Raw genomic sequence first — 24,630 nt, 5'->3', positions numbered from 1 at the left:
GTACAATAGAGCAGTTACTGCTCATTTGCACCCATGTGTGTGCTATATAAAGGTTTGAGCAGTAATTTGAGGAGATTTTAAGAGTGTTTTTCTTTAGGTGGAGAATCTTCTGTATTTTTTAGAATAATGATAAGGACGACAATGATGATGGTGTTGATGATGATGATGGTGATGATGATGGTGATGATGATGGTGATGATGATAACATGAATTGTGATCAAGTTGATTGAGCCTTGAATTGCCAAGTTTGGTTTTATTCTGTGGGCAAAGTAAACACATCACTGACTTGATATCCTCCCCACCTCCCCCCCCCCCACCAGTCTCTATGTTCCTCATTAAACTTGACTTTGAGGGAACACTGCCCATCCAACCCAACCCTGAATAAGAACAAAGTTGTAAGAAGGAATGGCCAAGAAATAGTTTATTCTGAACAAGGAACAAGGCTAACTTGAACAGAGCCAGGAAATCCAGCATCTTGGGCTACTTCCAGCTCCTGCCCCTAATTCATGAACTCAGCCCAGTGAGGGGCCCTAAGTGCTGCCAGGGTCACAGTGAAGAGAGAAGCAGCCCCATTATTTCCTGGAGGGGACAGGATGGTGCCAACGGGAATCAAAGAATGAAAAGTGTGCAAGACAAGTGGACACGTGGGCAACACCATCTAGAAATAGCCTGGGTTTGAAGGAGGAAAACAATAATCATTTCTTTCCTTTTTTTCCAATAAAAATATAAAACCACGTAATACATTAAAATGTCTCTTAAGAAATCTAAGAGATGGCATTGACAGTCCCAAGGATTGATTTATGATGTAAAAAGTGAAAGTTGGATGAAAAATAAAAACACAATTGAACTTTCAGAGGAATGCACAGATATCAGAGACTCCAGGATGAAAAGTTCAAAGAATCTTAAACACCAGGCTTGTTTCTACAGAAAACTGACCTGCCAAATGAATGAAACAGGAAAGTTTCTTCAAATGATGCTGATGATGATGTAGACCAAAAACTGCTACCATTCACAGAGTACTATGTGCTGGGTATATCACACACAGGATCTTTCTTTAACCCTATAACAACCCCCGAGGGTTAGTTTTATTATCCTCGTTTTAAAACGAGGAAACTGACACTCAAGGGATTACGCGATTTGCCTGAGGTCTTCCGGTTAGTAAACAGCAGGGCTGAATTCTGGACACAGTCCTGATGCCAAGTCCAAGCTTTATCCCGTATGCTACAGCATCTCCCACTTCAAAGACAAAGTGCTCCCTGAACAGATCATAAAGTAGTTTGCTCTTTGTGTGAGCCCACCGTCCTCCTAAACTTTCTAACCACCTGTGCTTCCTAATTTATCCGTGTGGAGCAGCCTCCTTGATGGCAGTTGGAGACCCTCTTTAAGTCAATGCCGATGAGATGACATAACCCCTTTTCAGGAAAGAAAACCTGGACGGGGACGGAGACTCAGAGTTCTGCTGTGGGACTGGGTTTTGGGAGGAACTCTGCCGACACTCTATAGGAGAGACTGATGATCAGTGACTTGACCTTCTGAGTGGGCATCTACGGGCCATCCCAGCACCAGGGGTGGCGTGGGAGTGGAGACCTACTGAAATTAAAGGTGGAGATGGTGGAGAGCCATCTTAGAAGGTCAGAAAGACTGGCATGACAGAGAAGGCAAAAGAAGACACTTCCGGCTTAGCTCCAGGATTGGGGAATGGTGTTTCCGTAGGCTGGGCTAACACATCAGATGTATGAGGGCTGCATTTTCGAAAGTACTGTCTTAAGAGCCAGGATGGACCGAATTGCAAAGTTGTGTTGATCTAATTGCTTTGGGGGAGGGGAGTGCACTTCAAATATTAAGGTTTTATTTTGCCCGTGTAAACAACTTTATAAAGGTTTTGCATGTCCGCTACCCAATCGGATTCTTTGAATAACCTTGTAATTAGAGGTGGGGCAGAGAGCTGTTTAACCCCTTTGGCAGATGTGGAAAACTGAGGCACGGAAAGGGCAAGGCTTGTCCACAGTCAAGCAGGTATCAGCCGGGCAGCTGGGACCAGAACCCAGGCTCCCCAGCTCCGAGCCCAGGGTTCCTTCTCTGCATCTGATGTTATTAGAGGTGAGACAGGGACCATCGTGGCACAGAGAGGGGCTTTTGGTGGGCAGGGCAGAGGTGTGTGCAGTCCCGCTGGAAGCCGCAGGCGGTGGCTTAGCTGCTGCAGCCACGGGAGCAGGCGTGGGCCAGAATGTTGTTGTTACACCCGTCCTGGAGCTTGCCCTGGGCCTGGCTCCCGGCTCGGCCTTCTGTGTCCAAGAGCTGGCCGCTCTGCCCTTGCTGCTTCCTCAGCCTGCAGACAAGCACAGCATAGACCCAAGTTAGTGATGTGGAGCGGGGGATGTCCAGGGACACGGCTGGGGAAGCAGGGCGGCCGAGGAGCCTTCATGTCCCGCTGGCCTGGGGAAGCACAACCCCTGAGGGGGCCAGAACGCTGTGTCTGGAGCCTGGCAGGCTGGGATCCACACCCAGCTCAGGTGTGGATCTGATGAGCTACTCAACACCCAGAACCTCGGTTTCTCTATCTGTAAAATGGAGATAATAATACCTACATCATGGCTCCTTGTGAAGTCCACAGGAGATCATGTATATAATTTGCCTAAGTTCACATAGTAGGTAAAGAGGCGTGTCCCACACATCATTCGCGCATGTATATGTAGTGAATACCCACTGATGGACCAGTCACCGTGCCAGGGAGCAGAGGAAACCCTGGCGAGCAAAGCAGTGAGGTTCTCCGTCCTCATCGAGCTTATCACCTGATGGGGAAGATGGACACTGATCAAATTGTCCCACAAAGAAATATCTGAACAGATGAGCACACAGACTTACAAACTACCCCATGACACACTGTGTTAAGGGAGCACAATTTTTTAAAAAAAATTTTTTCTTGAAGTATAGTTGACTTACAATGTTGTGTTAGTTTCAGGTGTACAGCAGTGACTCAGCTATATATCTCTATATATCTCTATCTAACTATCTACCTATCTATCTACTCTTTTCATATTCTTTTCCATTATGGTTTATTACAGGGTATGGAATATAGTTCCCTGTGCTCTACAGTAGGACCTTGTTTATTTTATTTATAGTAGTTTACAACTGCTAATCCCAAACTCCTAGTTTATTCCTCCTCCCTCCCTTCACCCTTTGGTAACCATAAATTTGTTTTCTATGTCTGTGAGTCTGTCTCTGTTTTGTAAATCAGTTCATTTGTATCATATTTTAGATTTCGCATATAAGTGGTATCATATGGTGTTGGTCTTTCTCTGTCTGACTTACTTCACTAAGTATGATAATCTCTAGGTTCATCCATGTTGCTGCAAATGGTATTATTTCATTCTTTTTTATGGCTGAGTAATAATATTCCATTGTATATATGTACCACATCTTCTTTATCCATTCATCTGTTGATGGGCATTTAGGTTGCTTCCATGTCTTGGCTATTGTTAATAGTGCTGCAACAAACATTGGGGTGCGTGTATCTTTTCGAATTAGAGTTTTCTCCAGATATATGCCCAGGAGTGGGATTGCTGTATCACATGGCAACTCTGTTTTTAGGTTTTTAAGGAACCTCCATACTGTTTTCCATAATGGCTGCACCAATTTACATTGAGGAAGCAGGACCGTGAACACTGCATTTCCTAACAGCTGGTCACCTGGTCACCTTCCACACGATTGAAGACGTCAACACACCTCTCTTTCTGATCTTCAGTTTCAGGTTTGTGCACTATCCCACAGCTGTCACTCCATGTGGACCGTGCAGGTAAAAAATGAAACCAAGACATTTAAGGAGGCAGCGAGAAGTTTGAGAATAGGGAAGAACTCAGCTCAAACCCTGGCTCTCAACATCAGCCACTTGGATCAAAGGGTCAAGCTGCTTATCTTGTGAGCCTCAGTTTTCCTATCACTGGGGACTATATCACTCCCTTGGCAGGTGGCTAAGGGGAACCAGAGAGAATGTGTGTGAAATATCTAGTACAGGGCTGGAAATAATATAACTACAGTTCTACCTTGTTCTGAAAGACACAGGTTTCAGCTGAAATGTACCTTTTACATTAGCATGTTCTGTTAAACAGAATGCAGACCTATTGCCTGATTTAAATGAAAGAGTTGTTTCACCCAACAAACATCTGTATGTACTTGTTATGCGCAGGGCACTGTGGATGATCCTCGGATGAATACAACACAGCCCATGGCCTCGGATGGATCACAGCTGTGTGTGTGTGTGTGTGTATGTTGGGGATGCCATGTGTGTGTGTGTTGTGTGTGTGCACAGGGTAGGGATGCCTTGTGTGTGTGTGTGCATGGTGGGAATGCTCTGTGTGTGTGTGTGTTTGGCAGAGATGCCTAGTGTTTGGAACCATGCCAGTATTTGAGCAAGTCCTTCAGGCAATGTGAAATACCAGCATCAACAAAGTAGTTTATAAGACAGTGAACTTGGAGCTACTGCCTCCTGTCCTTTGTCTACTTGCAGGGACTAGGACCAGGTGCCCCGTGCCTCTGCCTCTGAGGCTTGCAGCCCTCCAGGTAGGACAACTGGGAAAGGTAGTCAGGATAAAATACATCATCCTAGTGGAGGAGGGCTCAGGGCCCAAAGGCCCAGAGGCACTGGATCTAGAGGCCAAAGTGAGCAGGAAGGGGAGAGCCTAGGATGAGGAAGGGAGGTGGTCAGACTTCCTCAGCAAGGCTGGGACTGCCTGGGAATCTTGCTCCCCTGGCCCTTTATTCCCTCTCCTACATTCAGAGACTCTTTCAGGCACCTCTGGAGAGAAAATCAGATCGGAACTAGGGAAAAATCAAATGACTAAGAAATCTATGATAGTGAAAGGGAAATGTTTTTACTTCCAAAGTAGGACATTGCTGTTTGGTTCACAATCTGTGAAGCCCCAAAATTCTCTGGGTATATTGCAAGATAAAGATGAATGCCATTAAGATTTTCTTTTAAATGCCTAAACATAGCATAGACAGCATTATTATCTCTAGATCTCTGAACTTCCCTGATTATAATGCAAAATAAAGCTTCAAAGACTGCATAATAAAGAGTGGAGCAGAGGGATGAGAGAGCCCTGATGAGGGAGAGATGGATTCTGAAATCTTGTGTAGATCAGGGAAGGCTTCCTGCAGGAGGCAGCCTTTGAGCTGGGCTTTACGGATTGGTCTGGAATGTGTGAAGCTGGAGGGAGGGAGGGAGGAGATTTGAAATGAAGGGACACCAGTGAGGTAAGTCACGGAAAGTAAAAACAATACTGCATGGTGGACCAGAGTCCTTTCTGGAGCTGGATAGTTTCAGCCACTTCAGCTCCGCCTTCTGGCCAGAGCTATTTTAAAGAGTGGAACCAGGGGCTTCCCTGGTGGTGCAGTGGTTAAGAATCCACCTGCCAATGCAGGGGACACGGGTTCAAGCTCTAGTCTGGGAAGATCCCACATGCCGTGGAGCAACTAAGCCCGTACGCCACAACTACTGAAGCCTGCGCGCCTAGAGCCTGTGCTCCGCAACAAGAGAAGCCACCGCAGTGAGAAGCCCGCACACCGCAATGAAGAGTAGCCCCCACTCGCCGCAACTAGAGGAAGCCTGTGCACAGCAACGAAGACCCAACACAGCCAAAATAAATAAATAAATTAAATAAAATATTAAAAAAAAAAAAAGGAGTAGAACCAGCTGTTTCAAGTCTCCCCTCCTCTATGGAGGGTCATAAGTATTCATAAGAATACTATGACCATGGGTACTGGAGGCCTAGAGCGGTGTCTAAATGAGGTGTGAGTCATGCCCCTTGCAACTTACCACCAGGTGCAGTGTGAGACGAGAAGGCAGAATCCAGAAGGATGGACCCCTCTCTAGACATCCACCCATCCATCCACGGGCTTACACAACTGGATTCGAATCTAGTTTTGGGAGGCTCCAAAGCTTGCATTCTTCCCACTACATCTGCATTCCCACCTACTACCAACCATTTAGCATCCAGCCACCATCCACCCACCCATTCACTTTCTATCCACCTATCCATATATTCATTCATCTACTTACCCATCTGCCTATTCATCTACCCCATCCATCCAACCATCATCCATCCATATGTCCATCTGTCCCACCCCACCCCCACCTGTCCACCCCTAGTCACCTAACTGACCTCCCCTTACTCACTTACTTATTCACCTACCCACCCATGTACCTCTAACAGACACCTATCTATTCACCTCAACCATTCATTATCCATCCATCCATCAATACATCCCTCCATCTACCCTTCTACTCATCAACCATCTAAGTATCCACTTACCATCCATTTCATCTATTCACTATCCACCCATCCATTGATTCCCCCCAAAGACCCCCAATTTACCCATCCACCCACACAGCTACCTCACATCACCTATTCATCTAGAATCCATCCACCCATCTATCCATCCATCCACCACCCTTCTGCCCATCCAATCATCCATCTGCCGCCATATTTCCATTCATCACTGCCACCCACCCATCTGCTCAATGCCCACCCACCCATTCACTCCCCTATCCTTCCACTCATCCTTTTTACCAGCACTATCTGTGCGCCAGGTTCTATGTTCCAGGCTCACAGTTGAAGGGGCTGGGGGGCAGGACAGAGAGCAAACAGTGAACGTTCACTGTGATGAAGTCTTTGCTGGAAGGAAGCAGTATGGCTTGGCATTCAAGGCCTGGGTTTGGAGCCAGGCTGTCTGGTTCTACCCCTGGGTCTGCTTACCCACTCACTAGCCACGTAACTTTGTGAGGCTAGATTCAAACCCAGGGCTGTCTGTCTCCCAGACCCCTGCCCTTTCCACTGACTCTTATGCCTTTCAATCTGGATCTGGAAGGAAGGTAGCATGGAATGACTTTTCCACACTCTGAAGGAATTAGAAAGTCTCAGTTTGCTCAACTAGGACCCCACGAACCAAGACAATGATATGAAACCATATGGTTGGCCCCGAGAGCTCACTTCCATGACTAGCCCAGAGCCTAGTTACCTATAATTCCGGAGGAAACGAAAAAGGATTTTACACATCTTACTAGACACAGCCCAAGTCTATCGATGCAAATTGGCTAGTTATCTCCACGATGGCAGGAACATTTAATTTTCTCAGCCGCTTTATCAAATTAATTGTCAGCTTTGTGACCAGAATTCTGAGTGATGGATGTGAATGCTCTCAACGTCTCAAACTCAAGCATTAGATTCCAGAAGGAAGTGCTCTGTGATGGAGACCCTCGATTAACAAGAACAGAACACATTAAAATTTGTAATAATTTGGGCTGGAGGCATTTTTCAAAGGCAAAGCACTACATAGGACTAAAATAAAATGGTTAGCAATCAAACTAATTTCAAATCAGGCTATTACACACCCCAAGGATGGAATCAGTTTCATACCAACATTGATCTGCAGCATCAAACCCTAGGTGCGGCCTGGCCTCCTGTTCCAGGGCGATGACCAGCTTTCCTTCGCGCTGTGTGCTTTAAAAATGGGAAACATTTCAAGTGCTGCCACACCTATTCATGTCATTTCACTGGTTATATGTCTCCTGAACTGTGTGGAATCGTGGAGTGGCAGTGTGGCATGGTGGGAGAAGGCAGGATTTGGAGCCGTACAGAATTCGATCAGCATCCCACCTTTGCCATGACTGGCTGAGGGGCCTGGGGGAACTTGCCCAGCTTCCTGAAGCCCCTCTTTCCTTACCTGTAACATGGCCACAGCACCACCTCTTTAAAGGAGAAGAGGAACTAATGCATAGTATCCATCTGCCCTGTAACAGGCACTTTATAAAGGGCAGCGACTTTTATGATGATGATTGCAGTGTGGGGATACCCCCATTTCACAGATGGAGAAACTGAGGATCAGTAAGTAAAGCTTAACTTCCTGCCACAGTTCTGATGAATGTCTCCCAGTAAGGAGGCCCCCACAGATGGTTCTGCAGGCCTCGTTCTGGGGGATCGAGGCTGAAGACCTGGAGAAGAGGAGGGTACTGGAAGGGGGTACACACAGAGTGGCTGAGAGTCAGGACCCAGAAATGGGTGAAACAGGACAATAGGCTCAGGGGGAGGGAATCCAGCCCCACAAGTCATGGTGGGGTCCAGAGGGGCCTGTAAACCAGGGAAGGCTGGGCATGGAACTGGCAACTGGAAGTGGGTCTCCAGCCTGGTTACTGGTCTCCCCTCCTCTGGGCAAGGGACACCGCATGCCATCTGTGGCTGCACAGCAGCCGGCACAGCGACCAGCCTGGGGCGGTGCACAGTCAATGTGTGTTGGAAGGCTGGGCGGGTGAATGCAGGAATAAATGTCCAGCCAGGTTTCCACCGCTCATCAGCAGCCTGTTTGCACAGGTTGGCAGGCTCTGTCTCAACACACCGAAGGGGGAAGGATGCCAGTCCCAATTAAATGGAGTAAAAGGATGTCTTAGCTGGACAAAAATTGGATGACCATTAGAACTGGCGAGCTTACAGCCCTCGTGGACAACAATTTGCATGAGTCAACATGCATGGAGCTTTTTCTCTTGTGCCCAAGGGAGTCGAGATAGGTTGTTATTTTGTGTGTATGCGTAAGAGTTCGTTAAAGAATTACGGCAAAATGATGTTTGACATGGCACTTAATTGATACAGTACTGTGTTGGTCTGATAATTTTGTGCATAATTAATATTACTAGCAAACACTTGGGCAGTGCTGACTGATTGTGTAGGGCGGCTGTTAAGTGCTTAACATCTGTTAACTCACTGGTCTTTACAACATTCCTTTATATGGAGTAGGTTTTAATACCCCATTTTACAGATGAGGAAACTGAGGCAGTACTGTGAGGCCCAAGGTCACAAAGCTAGCATGGATCAGGATTCAAACCAGGCAGTCTGATTCCAGAGGCTGTGCTTTTAGCTGTTACGCATACTGCTTCTCTACGGTTAATAAAAACAAGAGTCGAAGTTACCAGAAAGTTCTGAAAGGGAACACTCCAAATTGAAGAATGGTTGTCTGTTTGGGGACAGGGGTAGATACTGAAGAGAAGAAAGCGAACAGTCACCTGGTCTAATTGTTTGTACACTGCAAGGATCCCGCCTCTAGCATCCCTAGCAGAGAGTCGGCCAGTCTTAACACAAACCCCACTGCCCACCTCCCAAGATAGCCCATTTCATGTGGGAACTGCTTAAATCCTTAGAAACTTTTCCTTCATATAACATTTCAACTGAGAAATCTGCTGCCTGAGAGCTCCTCCCAGTTGGCCTTTGTTGTGCTTCCCGGAATTATTCAGCTGATTCTAATTTCTCTCTCATGGGACACTCCTTCAATTCTTAGAAGCCCCCTGGACCTCCATCGCCCATCTTCCATAGTCCCCAGGTCCACCCTGCCCCACTCTCCGCCTGCTCTCCAGCTTGGGACTCCGACTTGTAGGAATTGTATCAAAAGCTCCCAAGCTCTTTGGGCTTCCAGCTGGGCTTGGCCCATGGGGAGCCCTGGCAGAAATCAGAAGGAGCAAGGGCAGTCAAGTTTGGGCATCAGGTCCCCAGCCCCTTTCCTGCACTGTCACCTGGGGCTGCTGGGAACACTGGAAGGTCGCTGCTCCAATCAAGGTAGCCTTCTCCCTGGATGACCTCCCTCTCCTCATCTCTGTCACCCACCGGGTGGGAACACCTTGCCTTCTCCGAAGCCCCAGTTCACTGCACAAGCTTCTATGACGCCCTTACAGCCACACCTTTGTAAAGTGTCCTTTGAAAATAAATTATCCTTGGAGTGTTTCCTCTGCAACTCTGACTGATACAACATGTTTCTGCTCTCCCATGAGGTGTCTCTTCCTTAAGTAAAAACTCAGCATAACTGGCTGTTCCACTTTCAAACCTCATCACTTATTGGGAAGATCACCTTGTATGCAATACTTACCTCACAAATTCAGTAACAGCCTTTGGCCAGAAGCATTACAATTCTGTCTATTTTATCGGCTTTGCCTGAAGCAAAACCTATTTGAGGGAGTCTTAGGATGGCGTCAGCTATGCCGTGGGTGTGATATAGCAAATTGTAGGGGATTATCTTACTGAGCATCATGTCTATATACCCCTTTGCAAATGGATGAGCTCCGGGAAGACTGAAGGGATGGCAGCCCTGGTTTCTGAGCGATAGGGATTGAGATTTGATGAGTTCATCCTCCCTCAGCACCTCCTCATTGAAAACCTACACCCACCCTTCCAGATAAGAATTAACAGCACCCATTCTGAGGGTGAGAAAAGGATGAGAGAGGTTGAGGAACTGGTGGTAGGTCACACAGCTTTCCAGAGGGGAGCCCCGGCTCAAATGGAGGGCCTGGCTCTTCCCATCTTCCCAGCTAAGTGCTCCTCGCTATACACTGGCACTAGTAGATTTCTCTCTAGATTTAGAGGTGGGGCTGACCTTTTACGTCTGAGCTGGCTTAAGGATGAGACTTGCTGGGTCCTCACTTCTGTGGGTTGGGGGCCTGATGGACAGGTAGCCACTAATGGTGTTCACCAAGCCTTCTGATATGCCCCTCTCTGGGCACGCAGCAAGATTGCACTTCCTGGCTCCTCTGGGGCTGGGTGCGGCCATGTGACCAGTTCTGGCCAGTGAGTGTGAGTAGAAATGCTACCATCAGGCTGGAGCATTGCCGATGCAAGACCCTCCCGAGGTCTCTTTCCCTCTGTCACTCTCATGGCCATGTTCCAGAGATGCTCCTTCAGTCTGCGGCCTGGAATGATGGGGATGGTGACATGGCAGCAGCACCCGCCCCTCCCCCCCCCAGCTAACCTGCCATGAACAGGAAACAGACCTTTGCTGTTGTAAGCCACTAAGATTGGGAGTTTGTGCCTCTTTAGGTTCAGAGAGGGGTTCTGGAGATCCAGACACTGGTCTGTTGGTGAGTAATGGCCTCAGTCCAATTCTGGGCCAGAGAGTAACCATGGGAAAACCCTGGGGCTGCAGATTGAAATGAACTCTTTGACGGCCAAGGGACCTGAGTTGGTGTCCACTTTGGGGCCGGTACTTCCATGCCTGGGCAGCCAGCCCTCCCTGTCTCCTATTCCCCCGCCCCATCCATGTACAGTTACCACGTTCTACCTGCCCAGAGGAAGGGAGGAGGTCAGACAGAAAGCCAAGAGGGACCACCTGCCATTTCTTTATTAACCTTCCCCAGACCTCAACGTCTGTCACTCCCTATTCTTTCCTCTCCTGGGCTCTATTTACCCTACGCTATCATCCTTACTTTCCAAGTGGAGTGGACCACCATCATTTTGCCTTTCTAGTGATTTTATAAATCTTACCTCCCTCTCACAGCTATTGATTGGCCTAAGGGCAGACACATGACCCAATCAGCACCAGTCAGAGTTCTCCAATGGCCAGATTTGATTGGTCCAGGGACTAGCACCTGACCAATCAGAGTCATTCCCTGGGATACTCGAATTTGAGGTCAGGAAAGCATTCTCCTTCTTGTCTTTCCTCAACTCCCTGTTTTATCTACTTTCTTGAGTTTGGTGGCAGAGCTGGGAGACTCTGGAGCTCAGTGTGTAGAAAGAACTGGTTTACAGTAAAAGAAAATGACTTTGATGCGCAGAGAAAAACAAATCACCGGAAGAAGGAAGGAGTGAGTTCAGGCAAGGTCCCTGGCCCCCGTCCCAGTTACTTTGGGATCACATTGCATTCCAGCACTTCCTGTGCTACATGAGTCCTCCAGTAAGTTTCCATTTCACTGAAGCTGTTTTCTTTTTGTTTTCATCCCTTGTAGCCATGGTAGTCTCAGAGAATTCACCATTTACGCTGGTATCTGCCTCTCTAGACTCCTAGAGCCCCGATTTGTGTAGGTTAAGCCATGGGACTTAGGTATGCGTTTTTTATATGTATATATACACACATATATACATATATACACATACATATATATATACACATACACAAACACACACATATATATATACACATCCCAATAAACCCCTTGTAAGTCGAAAATATCCTAAAAGTCAAAAATGCATTTAACATACCTAACCTACCGAACATCATAGCTTAGCTTTTCCTACCTTAAACGTGCTCAGAGCTCAACATCATTAATCATTAGAGAAATGCAAATCAAAACTACAATGAGATATCTCACACCAGTCAGAATGGACATCATCAAAAAATCTACAAACAACAAATGCTGGAGAGGGTGTGGAGAAAAGGGAACCCTCTTGCACTGTTGGTGGGAATGTCACCACCACCACCACCATCATTTATTCTGAAACAGAACATTAGGTCCTATTTATAATTTTCAAATTTACACATAGCTTCATTTCACAGAAGGCCTATAAATATTCACATAAAAAATTAGGGTACCTCTTTTTTACTAGAGAAAACCGATTGAAGGGAAAGTAAAGATGGGTCTTTAAATGAGTTAAGTCTGAGCAGACCAGTAAGAGGATGTGCTTTACTGCTCGGGGCAACGGGGTTGTATACACTCGGGGCGATCTGTCAGGGTCTGTGTGTCTCCCTTGGCTGACTGAAAACCAAGGCTCCTATCTTTTATTGGTTGAGATTGATATGTCAAGATCAGTCACCCTTTTTCACCGGGCTGAAATTTCCTTTGATGGAGAACCGAGTGAAATGGACAGAGGGCCCTGATTCCCGTGTGATTTCTTGATTTCGAGTTTTCATGAAACTTGAGTTTTCGAAAGAGCCCAGAATCCAGTGGATGGAAGATGAGAGTTCAAGTCCTTCATCTTCCAATTAAGAGCTGCAAGAGCTTGGGAATAATAATAATAATAATAAGTACCTCAGGAAAATGTGATGAGTAAGGATTAGAGCAATGGTTCTCCACTGGGGGTGATCTGCTTGCCAGGGAACATGTGGCAATGCCCGGGGTCATTTTTGGTGTCACAGCTATGGAGGTGCTACTGATATCTAATGAATAAAGGTCACAGATTCTGCTAAACATACTACAATGCACAGGACTGTCCCCACATCAAAGAATTGAAGTCAATAGTCATCAAGTGTCAACAGAGCTGAGGTTGAGAAGCCCTGGATTAAAGGAACAGGATCTAAAACCATAAAATCATGTACAGTTACTGTTAATAATATTATTAAACATAACATGTGCAGTGTTCGATTTTTGAAATGTAATGTTTTCAAGGGCTCCAAAGGTAGCTTAAATGTGCTTTTAAATGATTTTATTTCTTTAAGAGAGGAAGCAGAGAGAAAATTCACCTGCTCAAACTCCTTTTGCACCAGGGGCTTCTTATCCTGCAAAACTTTGTCAAATGCTATTGAAAAGACCTTTTGGAAAAATCACCCCTGCTCGGATCTTTGGCCGAAATAGGAGGACAAGCCCCACAGTGCACTTCTCAAACTAATGGAAGCTCAGCTGCCCAGGCCCTGGAAGCCCCGACCAGTCCCTGGAAGCAGATGCTCCACCTGGCTTGGTGGCCTTTTGCCAGCTGAGACCATTAACCAATAATAGCTGCATTTCCAGAAAATTAGGCAGTGCTAATTTTAATCTTGTTCTCTGTTTAAAAACTGAAGTCCAGAGAGGTCAGACCTAGGGCATCTCCTCCACGTCTGCACAGTGGCCTAAGAATGTCTGCATCCCACCATCTCCTTTGCAGGCTTCAAGCATCCTGAGGACATGGTCCTGCCAGATCCACTTCCATGACCCCAAGTCTCAGGTCAGGATTATAATATATCTGTCAAAGGGCTGAATGAGAACCTTCTATGGGAGCTGCCACAGTAGATGCCCGGCCCGTGTCCCCTTGGCACTTCATGCCTATGACAGCTTCCTGATCCCACGGAGGGAGGGGAGCCTTTTCTCTGTCCGAGACTTTTTTCTAGTTGAGGAAGCGCACTTGGCCCATGCAAGAAGTAGGTAGCTATGCTGGGCCGGTTAGAGCCTTCAGCAGTATTCTTCCACCCACGAGGGCTCGAAGTTGCAGGTGAAAGATCCAGGGCAAAGGAGAAAGAGGGCTGGAAGGTTTGCAGTGTGTATGGCTGTTAGCATAACTGACGCCATCTCGGGCCTGTTCATTTCCTCCTGTCCTTCCACCGACCCTACCTAGGACTGTACTGTGTAGTAAATCTCTTCTCTGTCGTCAATGGATTTGTGATCATGAGGTCCAGGTAGCCTCTATGCTCTGTTAGTCTCCAAATAATGATAAAGACCTTCGCTGACATATTCCTGGCACCCACCCATCATAAATCAGATAAGGTCTTGACTTAGGAATGCAATCCCTGTCTCCAAGCACTTACCCCCATACCCTGGGTTAACTATAAAATTGTGATGGTCCCTCGGAGGTGCGGAGTGCAGCTGCCGAAGCCTCCAGATTGCCATATGCCCCATCCAATCCGCATGTAAGTTACCCTCAATAAACTTCACAACTGTACTTTATGGAGCTGCCTGCCTTGCTGTTTGGTCTCAAGATACCTTCTCAGTTCGTTGGGCACTTTTCATTCCCTCTGTCCTCGGAGACAGTTTTAGATGGGGAATTCTCATGACTCAGCCCAGAGCCAACTGGAGGATGCACGGTTTGGGCACACTGGTCTCCCGCAGAAATTCTCATCAGAATGACTGGAAGAACATGTTACGGTGCAGATCCCCAGGCCCATTCTCTCAGCTTCTGATTCAGAAGTATGCCGTGTTGGCTTCCTGGGTGCGGGGCTGGGGAGCTGTAACATGGTACCGCCAGCAGGGTGGCTTATAGTAACAGAAATGTACTAGCTCACAGTCTGGAGGCCAGAAGTCTGAAATTAAGGTGTTGGCAGGCTTTGTGCCTTCTGGAGGCTTTGAGGGAGAATCTGTTCCAGGCCCCTCTCCCGGCTTCTGTTGGCTGTGGGCCATCCTTGGCTTTCCTTGGTTTGCACACGGATCACTCCAATCCCTGATGCCATGTTCACACAGTCTTCTCCCTGTGTCTGTGTCTCTTTTCTTATTAGGACAGCAGTCGTATTGGATTAAGGGTCCCCTGCTCCAGTGTGAGCTCATCTCAACTAATTATATCTGCAACAACCCTGTTTCCAAATAAGGTCGCATTCTAAGGTCCTGGTGGCTAGAACTTCAGCATATCTTTTGGGGGGGGACATAGTTCAACCTGTAACAGATGCAGCAATTCTAAATGCTAACAACCCCCCGGGAGATTCCGACATGAACCCCTGTGACTATGGCACTTCCTTCTGGTTCTTCTTTACAGAGCCTTCTGCAGAGACAAGGCCTGTAACAACCGTACATGGAGAAGGACCAGTCTGTTGCACTTTGACGGCCGGGCGTGCAGGGAATGAAAGGAAACAGAACTGCTGGAGGGAGGCAGCGAGGGGGCAGCATGGTCCCAGCGGAGCATGAAGGGAAGCCTGGCTTGGCGTCTTGGCGTCCCCTACTGTCACCCCACTGGCCACATGTCTGAGGTCGGAAAGAAGGTACTTGACTTAATTTTCCAGCTACTCAAATGCCAACACAGCAGGTGCTTCAAAAACAGGATTGCAGAAAGAAGTGCAGGATGAATAGTGCCGACTTTTTTTTCTTGGTTTAAAAGGAAATCTCTTGCTTTGGGGCAGATCATGCCTCATGAGTTGACTTCTCACAGGCACTGTTGTAGACGAGAAACCGCAGCAGAGAGGGTTATGGGTAGATGCAATGTGGCTCCCTTCCCATGTACATTGTGGAGCAGGGATGGGGTTTGACATGAAGCGGTCGACGTGATGCTCAGACAGCATCCAGACACCAAGCCGTCCACCTGGATAGTTTTATATGGTGGGTGGGGAGAGGCTGGGGGAAAGGCACTGCTCCCAGCACACCTGCTCTGACAGGTGGCCTATAGCCTCAGAGCCACTGGGGGGCGCCTGAGGTGAACAGAGAGGCAGGGAGGAAAGAGCAGGAACCTCAGTGAAACCCATGCACATCTCCCCTTACGGGCCATCTTCTTTCCTGCCTCCTGCTTTTGCATATGGTGGTCCTTGACCCCGCAGCCCCCAACTGGAAAATGACTTCCACCCCCTCTCTGTTAACGGTGCCAGCCTCACTTCAAAGCCATGACCACAACTCTCAAAGGGGTCCTCAGCACGGCTGGGCGATCCTACTACATTTCCCTATCCATTCACTTTTCCACGTGAGAAAGAACACCTAATTGGTCGAAGCCACTATATAGTTAGATTTCTGCTAAAAGCAACCAGATGCAACCCCTAAACAACATAAGGAGGGATATCTCATGTTCATTTTCTTTTAAAGGGAAACAACTTGGATTCTTCGGATTCTAGATTGAAGCATCGTCTGGCACGCAGCACAACATGCAATGTGATTGCTATCCGCTCGGGTCCGTCACCCCTCTGCCTTTTCACAGGCTCACATCTGCCATCCAGGCACTCTCGGAGGACCCTTCAGACATGCCTGAACTGATAAAGGACCCGAGGCAAGGTTGCCTGGAGCCCACCATCACTTTGGTCCAAAGTGCCCAAGCTGGTTTGAGCGGAAGCTCCCAGGACTGGGTGTCTGCCGCCGGGAGGGGACCGTGAGCCTCAGAGCAGGCAGGACCACAGGGAAACTGTGATGAGCTCTGAAACCACTCACCACGTCAGCCCCCGCCCGCCTGTCCCAAGTCTGATGGGCTGTGTTGCACAGGCGCTTCCCGTTCTGCTGGCACCAAGGACGTAGTCCCGCAGTGGGTGAGGCTTGCTGCCCAGCTTGGTGTGTGTGTGTCTGGGCTAACCTGGGCATCCACCAGCCCTAGAGCTTTAGCTGACCAGGATAATTGACAGGCTGCAGTCTCCTTCACCTCCCCCAGTGCCCACTGCGAATGGGGCCCCACCCTGCCCACCGACCCAAACAACTCTGCCCCGGGGCCCTCACCTCGGGCTGCTCCACCCTCCATGCACGCTTAGGGAATACAGACTTCTGAAACAGCCGCTGGTCCCTGTGTCTGCCACGCCAGCTCGTTCTCCGTGCATCGTCCTCGCTCCTGGAACTCCACGCCTTGCTCTCCTCGCCCGCCAGGACTCAGCCGGGCATGGTGCCTCCAGAAGCTTCCCTGACACCCAGGCTGAGCCTGGCACCTGCTGTCGGAGCCACGCCTGGGCTGCCCTTTTCCATATCATGCATCCCCAGTGCTGCTGTCACCTGCTATAAGCTGAAAATGGTGGAACGCTGGTGAGCGCCTAAGGGCCAACCTGGCATGTGTCCATCTGGCCCTCCTGGAGGGAGGGAAGCGTATCCGATCATCTCCGCAAGCCCAAGGCCTAGTTGAGTGTTAGCCAAATGGGGCTGATGTGCTGTCAGTCCTGCCTACAGGGTTTCAGCTCCTGCTGCACGAGCCCATGGCTGCCCAAGCCTCTGCTCTGACTCATCAGGCACAGGTGGATGAGCCCCCAGATAGTAATGTCAGCTGGGACCAAGCCTGAGCCTCTGCTTCCTTGGCTGCCGTAAGGGCAGTCATGCGGCCAGGTCAGACCCCAGCTTCGCCCCTCCCAACTCAGCATCATCCTATCTCCTGCCAGCCCATGATGCTGGGGTCCCAGCACAGTCCACACCACCTTACCCCGTCAAATAATAACAAGAACAATGGCAACAACAACAACAATAATAGTAATCCTTTTCACGAGTACTCCTACCATGCCAGGTATTGTATCAACAGCCTCATTTAACCTTACAACAAACACATTGCAAGGGAGAGATTTCCACTTTGTCATTGCTGAAAATGAGGCTCAGTGACGTTAAGTGACTTGCCTTAGGTCACTCTGGCAGCGGAAGAGCCAGGACTTGATCCCGGGCAATTTTGCTCCAGAGCTCGGGCACGTAACCATCTGTAGGCCTGCCCCTCTGCGCCAGCATCCTGTGTGCCAGCTTGGTCCTCCTGTGGCCACCCCACTTCACATGAAGACCCTGAGGCCCAGAGAGGTGAAGTTAGTGCCTCCTCGGGCCACACGGCAGAGGCAGGATTAGAACAACGGGGTCCACCTGCTGCTTCCCTTCCAGCGTCGTGGCTGGCTTCATGGGGGGCCAGGGACCCCGATTCCCCCAGGGAGACTTTCTGCCCTTGGAAGGGCTCTGCCCAGCAGATGCTGGTGGTGGACTTACTTCTCTCTGTTGAATATGATGAATTCTTTCCGCACCGTCTCCAGGCACTGCTGGAGGTGTCCATTCTGTCAAAGAGCACAGAGAGGGGACTGTAAGTGATGAAGCGTCATCCAGGGAGTGAGGACGAGCAGAAACTGATCTAAATGGGACCACGGACGCTTGCGGCTGGGGACAATCGAAGTGGCTGGAGCAGCCCTGATTGTACTGGCGGCTGTGCCACTGGGGATGGGGAGGGGGGCTGGCAGACAAAGATGCTTTTCTCCATTTTAAGCCATTAAATCCAATTTAAAAGCCATGTTAAAACGGAATAGGAATTGAAAATCATGACCTTGGTTTCCTGATCACTTGAATGTTCGTTAGTCCTAATTAAGAAGCATGGTGGGGAGAGGGAGAAATTTAAGGCCATCGTGCAAAGGTGCTCATTCTCCTCAGGAACAGGTGCCAAGGACCACCTGTCCCACGGATGCTCTGTAATACACGCCCCAGAGGCTGCCTGGATGCCGAATGTCCACCGCATGCCTGTGCAGGAACCCCACACCCTTGTGCGCCCTTACGTGCACACACCCAGCCCTTCCCAGGCCAACTTCTGCATTAGGCTCTGCAGGCACTGGCCGAGGCTCCACGATACTTTTAGGGGCTACAAAGATGTTTTAATTTCTTTTCAAATAAGCTGAAAAAAATGAACTTTTAGCATTGAAAGTTATATTCATCTTCTTACCAATGTAATCATGCATTACAATTTTTAATATATTTTGATGGAGGAAGGGGCAGTTGTGGGTTGAATTGTGTCCTCCAAAAAGATATGTTGTGGAATGGATAAAGAAGATTTGTATACATACAATGGAATACTACTCAGCCATGAAAAAGAATGAAATAATACCATTTGCAGCAACATGGATGGACCTGGAGATTATCATACTAAGTGAAGTCAGTCAGAAAGAGAAAGACAAATACTGTATGTTATCACTTACATGTGGACTCTAAAAGATGACACAAATGAACCTATCTACAAAGCTGAAATAGACTCACAGACATAGAGAACAGACTTGTGGTTGCCAAGGGGGAGGAGAGGGTGGGGAAGGGAAGGAGTGGGAGCTTGGGATTAGCAGATGCAAACTATTATATATAGAATGGATAAGCAACAAGGTCCTACTGTATAGCACAGGGAGCTATATTCAATATCCTGTGATAAACCATAATGGAAAAGAATATGAAAAAGAATGTATGTGTATAACTGAATCACTTTGCTGTACAGCAGAAATTAACACAACATTGTAAATCAACCATACTTCAATAAAAAATAAAAAAATTTTAAAAAGATATGTTGAAGTCCTAACCCCCTGGACTGGTGAATGTGAGCTTATTTGGAAACAGGGTCTTTGTAGATGGAACTAGTTAAGCTGAAGTCATCCTGGAGCAGGGTGGGCTCCACATTTAATGACGGGTGTCCCTAAAAGAGGGCCGTGTGAAGACACAGAGAGGAAAACGCCACGTGAAGACGGAGGGAGAGATGGGAGTGATGCAGCTGCGAGCCAAGGGATGTCAAGGGCTGCTGGCCACCGCCAGAAGCTGCAAGAGGCAAGGAGGGACCCTCCCTATAGCCTTTGGAGAGAGCAAAGCTCTGTCAATACCTGGTTTTGAACTTCTGGCCTCTAGAATTGTGTGAACACATTTCAGTTGTTTTAAGACACCAAGTGTGTGATACTTTGTGATGGCAGCCTAGAAAATTAATGCGGGGGCCCACAGAGTGTGGCCCTGGGTGCCTCCACAGTATAAAACCTTTGCAGAGGGTGCTGGGGGCTACTAGGAACAGCGCTGGTGTCACTCAGCATCACTTTTTCTGCTCTTTCTCACAGACACGGAGGTTCCTGCACTAGGAACAGTGCTAATGTGAATGATGAGAGCACGGATATGTCCATCTCCAGTGATGCTTTCACGGCGTCCTGCTATGAAAGACCACTTGTTCGATGGAGGCATTTTATTGACTGCAAATGAACGTATTTGGTGGGGCAAAGTGACAAGCCTCCCATCTGGCTAAGAAGCAGCTCAATCATATTCACTGGAGTATAGGATTCCTCTCTGCCTGGGGTCTGCTCCTGAGACAGCACTCACCAGAGAACAGCTGTCCTTCGTGCCATCTTTGGACCTGTTCTTTGCCAACCTCTTTTTCTTTTTGTGAAGTGGTTTGGATTCAAGAATCATTTCTTCAAGTTCAAATGTGGGATCACAGTTCAGTCTCCCTTTCTGAAAGGAAATGGAAAAGAAAACACGGTTTGTCTTTGTTCCGTGCCATTGAATTGTATTTTCATTCATTCATTCATCCATTCGTTCAATCATTCATTCATTCAACAAGTACCAATGAACTACTCCTATGGGATACATCAGCTACACCTTCTTCCTGATAATGAACAATGACACATCCTCGCTGCACATGTCATTCATTTATCCCCATAATCCTGCCCACCTTGCACACCCCACTTATTAACATCCACACGTTCCCTTGATCTCCTTACGTATGTTCATTTCGTGAGGTTGAGTTCAGTTTTCCAATCTGTTCTTTTCACTTATTTTCTCATACTCTCCTTCTCATGTCATTACTACCTTTTCTATAAATATCATTTTTAACAATTCCATTTAAAAATACCATTTCTGGACAAAATCTACCCAGTTCCCCATCCTGGCTCCCTGTTCTCCTGCAGCTAGAGCCAGCTGACCCTCAGGCCTGGCCCTGCTCTAGGCTGGGCTCCTGCCACTTTGGTCAGGAGCAGTAATGGTCTCCCTGACTTATCCCAGGTGGCTCTTTTCCATTCTGAGACCCAGCCCAGGATGCTGGCCCTCTCAGGCAGCACAGTCTGGTGGTTATAACATCAATAACTCTGAAGGTGCTCAGAAAAAACAACAACCCAGTTCTGCTGCTTTCTGACCTTGAACAAGTTTTTAACTTCTCTGGGACTCAGTTCACTATCTGTAAAGTCTGGATAAGCATTCCTCCCTCATGCAAGATTAAATAAGTTAATAAAGTTCTAGGGCCAAGTGAGAAGTGAGTTCTTGAGTAGGTGTCCCTGTTTCTGATTGGATGGGGGCCAGGGAGGAGAGGGACCAGGCACAGCCCCGGGGGTGCTGCCAGCCTTGCCACTGAGTCCTACAGCCTCACCTTTCACCTGCGTGTCTTTGAGGGAGACATATAACCTCTCTCTGCCTCAGTTTCCTCATCTGTGTAAAATGCAGCAGGCTCAGTGGGTTGATGAGGGTTAACTGAGATGGTGTTTGCAAATCTTCTAGAATGGGTCCTCCCTGATCCATGGCGGGCCTGCAATGACTGACCACTCCCTCTGCTGCCCTGCAGTCCCAGCCGCCTCCCATGGGAGCCTCGGCCTTAAACCCCAACTTATAAGCGAGGGTCTTGCTACCTGCCATCAAACTTGCCTTGGCCAGGCTGCCTCACCCCTCGATGTCAGCCAGTGCCCTGCCATGGCCAGGGCAGGAGGAGGAACCAGGGCTTTGCAGATAGAACTGGGGCAAGGCCTGGCTTTTCCACTCACTAGCAAGTCCCTCAACCTCTCTGGCCCTCAGTTTCCATAACTGTAAAATGAGGGTAAGTGCTCCGAGCTTGTGAGGCTGGGGTGAGACAATGCAGGGAAAGCTCTTAGCCCAGTCCCTGCCCCAGGGTGGGTACCAACAAATGTTAATCACAGTTATTATTAGTATTGTTTTGTTGGTGGTCTGATGGGGAGCAGCACTACATTCTTTTCCCTTTCCCGTCTCGATCCTGGAGAGAGGTCCCAGCAGAACAGTCCCCACTGGGATTGTCTGTACTGACAGCTCTCCCACACCTGCCCCTGCCGGGCTCCTCACACCGCCAACTTCTATGGCTCCACTAATAGTCCCCTTTCCCTTGGTGGCACATCTGTCCCCCACCACTCTCCCTCTCCCAGTGAGCAGGTCAGATTCCAGGCCCAAGTCTTTCCTGGCCTGATTTATCTTCCCTCCCTCCCTCCCTCCCTCCCTCCCTTCCTTCCTTCCTTCCTTCCTTCCTTCCTTCAATGGAGGCTCTGGATCCAGACTCCCTGAGGTCAAGCCCTGGCTTTGCCAATTTCTCACTGCGTAATTGTGGGCAGTTTGCTTAACCTGAGACTATTCACTTAAGCTGAGACTACTAACAGGGCCCCCTTCCCTGTTGTGAAGCTTATATGACATAATGTACATGAAGCTTTAGAACACGCTTAACCCTATTGGCTACTATCATTAACTGATCCATACTCATGTGACAAGCACATATTGAGGTCTTCTAGCAGCTTCTGGGGTCACCCATTGCTCTGGGATCTCTCTCAGGCGAAGGTCAGCCAACCCACCCTCTGAAGCTCTCAGGGAATGGCAGATGCACGCAACAGAACATGATTGACCGCTAATGTAGACCTAGGCACCTGTCCAGTGGGGAACCAGGGAGGGTGAGATCCACTCCAGGTTAAGGGGATTGGAGGGGCTGGCTGGGAAAACGTCCCAGAGGAGGCAATGATTGAGTTTGCTCCTTATCCAGAAGGCAGTTACCAAGACCCTCCAGTGGACCACTTGTTGTGCTTTACGCTGAGTCTGGAAGGAGGGGTAGGAGATTTCCAAGTGGACAAGAAAGGCATTCCTGGAAGAGGAAGCAGTGTGTTCACAGGTATGGCGCTAAGAAACAGTGTGGCCAGAGGGGACAACTGCAGGCATCTGGGTGTGGACCTCGGAAATCAGGTACAAATCCACCCCGAATCTCAGTGAAACGTGATTCCTCTGGTGCTCAGGTGACCGTGGCCAGCAGGGCCCCCACTGGACAGCTTCTGGCATCTTCCTGCCCGCCCAGGCAGGGGACCCTGCACAGGGCGGGATGCCGTCGAACAGGACCTCACTCACATTGGGTACGAAGCCGGGCATCAGGGCCTTCTCCCACACCGCGTCCCAGTTCATGTCGGCCAAGTAGGGTGCGCTCTGGACGTCACCGAGGCTGGACAGGCGGCTCTTGGGGTCCTTGGTCAGGAGCTGCAGGCAAAGGGCAAACGTGCTCGCTTGGGCAGTGCACCCCACCGAGGTTTTGTGGGGAATCCGAAGCCGGAGTCTTGGGAAAATGAAGGTGCCCCTGCTTTCTGCGTTCCATGAATGTCCTGCCCTGTTTGGGCTGCTGTGTTGGAAGCGTCACCTACACTCATCTCTTTATAGCCAGGGAGGAACTGAGGGGCAGGCTGCTGGGAGGTCATCCAGCAATGGGCTCTTTGGACAGGGACTAGATTTTCCCCCTTGGGAACTTGCACCCTGTGACATGCCACCTCTCGCTGAGGTCTGCAGAGGCTTCCAATTAAAAAGAATTAGCCACCTTGTTTTAGGACTTTCAGCTTGGTAATGGGATGCACAAAAGCGTAATAAAATTTCTCCCTGGACAGCTATGAGGTGACCTCTGCAGTCTGATGGAATGGCCTCATTTGTAGCCAAGGGGTCAACTTTTAGCATCCTTTCAAATGGAGTTTCTGCTAGTAAGGGGTGATGCAGTAAAAGAAAAAAGATAGCCGTACAATATTACCTTGCATCCAGAGGGGGTTTCAGCTTTCAAAACACTAGCTTATCTGGTGCAAGAACACTGAGGCTAAAAGTGAACGACGGGGCCCAGCCCTGGGAGGGCCACTCGGTAGCACTGTGGCCCCGGCGGAGCTGCCGACTGCGCTGTGCATGTTTCCTCCTCTGCAAGTAGGAGGGATAATGGTGACTCTTCCACTGCCGGCTCATGATTCAGATGAGACCCAAAGGGGATGGGTGAGGGGCTGGGACACACCAAGGCCGGATGCCACAGCCAGCCGCTGGCAGGTGGGAGCTGGAGTCCGGACCCCCGCCAGTCGGCTCTCGCCTGTCACTGCAGCGAGTGGGCTACAGTCACACCATGGGAGGGGCACCTGGCAGGGTCCCACCTGCTGATCATGGTGGCCTCTCTCTAGGAACTGTCCCCAAAATGACGGGTACAGATTTAAACAGAGATGCTGCTTCAGTGCCCAGGGCAGGGCGGCGGTGGAGGGGGCTGGTCACCGTTTAGGGCAGCGGTTAGTTCTCTGACTCCATGGGTGGGTGGGAGGTGGAGGTGTTGGCAGGTGGGTAGAGCTTCCAAGTGATTCCAATCAGCAGTTGGTTAAGGACCACTGATGTCTAAAACCCAGGGGGTGAATCATCCCTAAAGCAATGTAACTAATGAGTAATTCCCTAAGTCATCTACAGAGTTTGGAGGGATTAAGAGCTGACATCTGGAGTTCAGAGAGCTTGGATTTAAATCCTCCTCTGCCTCTAACAGCCCTGTGACAGTGAGTGAATGATTTGCTTTCCCGAGCCTCAGTTTTCCCATCTCTACTATGGGGGCACTAACACTACTCCTCTCTCAGGGCATGTGAGGACTAAATGAGCAGAGCCCACATATAACATTCCCCCAACCAGTGCTGGCTGCCGTCATCATAATTCCTTCATTAAAGGTTACTAGTGTTGACTACATGCAAGGCTCGACTCTGTGTCTCGGACGATTCCGAGTGAGTTTAGCTGAATGCCAGCCTCAGGAGGGCGCCACG

General features: G+C 48.9%; 1 protein-coding gene across 2 annotated transcripts in view; it reads right to left on the bottom strand.

Annotated features, from left to right (window-relative positions):
* Nucleotides 1-393: 393 nt before the first annotated feature.
* Nucleotides 394-24,630, bottom strand: part of STK32B (serine/threonine kinase 32B) — a 342,448-nt gene continuing 318,211 nt past the window's right edge. For both annotated transcript variants that reach the window (XM_082462561.1, XM_082462562.1), the window contains exons 9-12: nt 22,946-23,071; nt 20,165-20,296; nt 18,053-18,117; nt 394-2,329 (exon numbers count right to left, since the gene is read on the bottom strand). In XM_082462561.1, coding sequence (XP_082318687.1) covers nt 2,191-2,329; nt 18,053-18,117; nt 20,165-20,296; nt 22,946-23,071 — 462 coding nt within the window. In that variant the 3' untranslated portion in view covers nt 394-2,190. The remainder of the gene's footprint in view (nt 2,330-18,052; nt 18,118-20,164; nt 20,297-22,945; nt 23,072-24,630) is intronic.

This window comes from Balaenoptera physalus (assembly GCF_965194825.1).
Source record: "Balaenoptera physalus genome assembly, chromosome: 5".
Taxonomy (NCBI): domain Eukaryota; kingdom Metazoa; phylum Chordata; class Mammalia; order Artiodactyla; family Balaenopteridae; genus Balaenoptera; species Balaenoptera physalus.
This window is presented reverse-complemented; position numbering and strand designations above follow the sequence as displayed.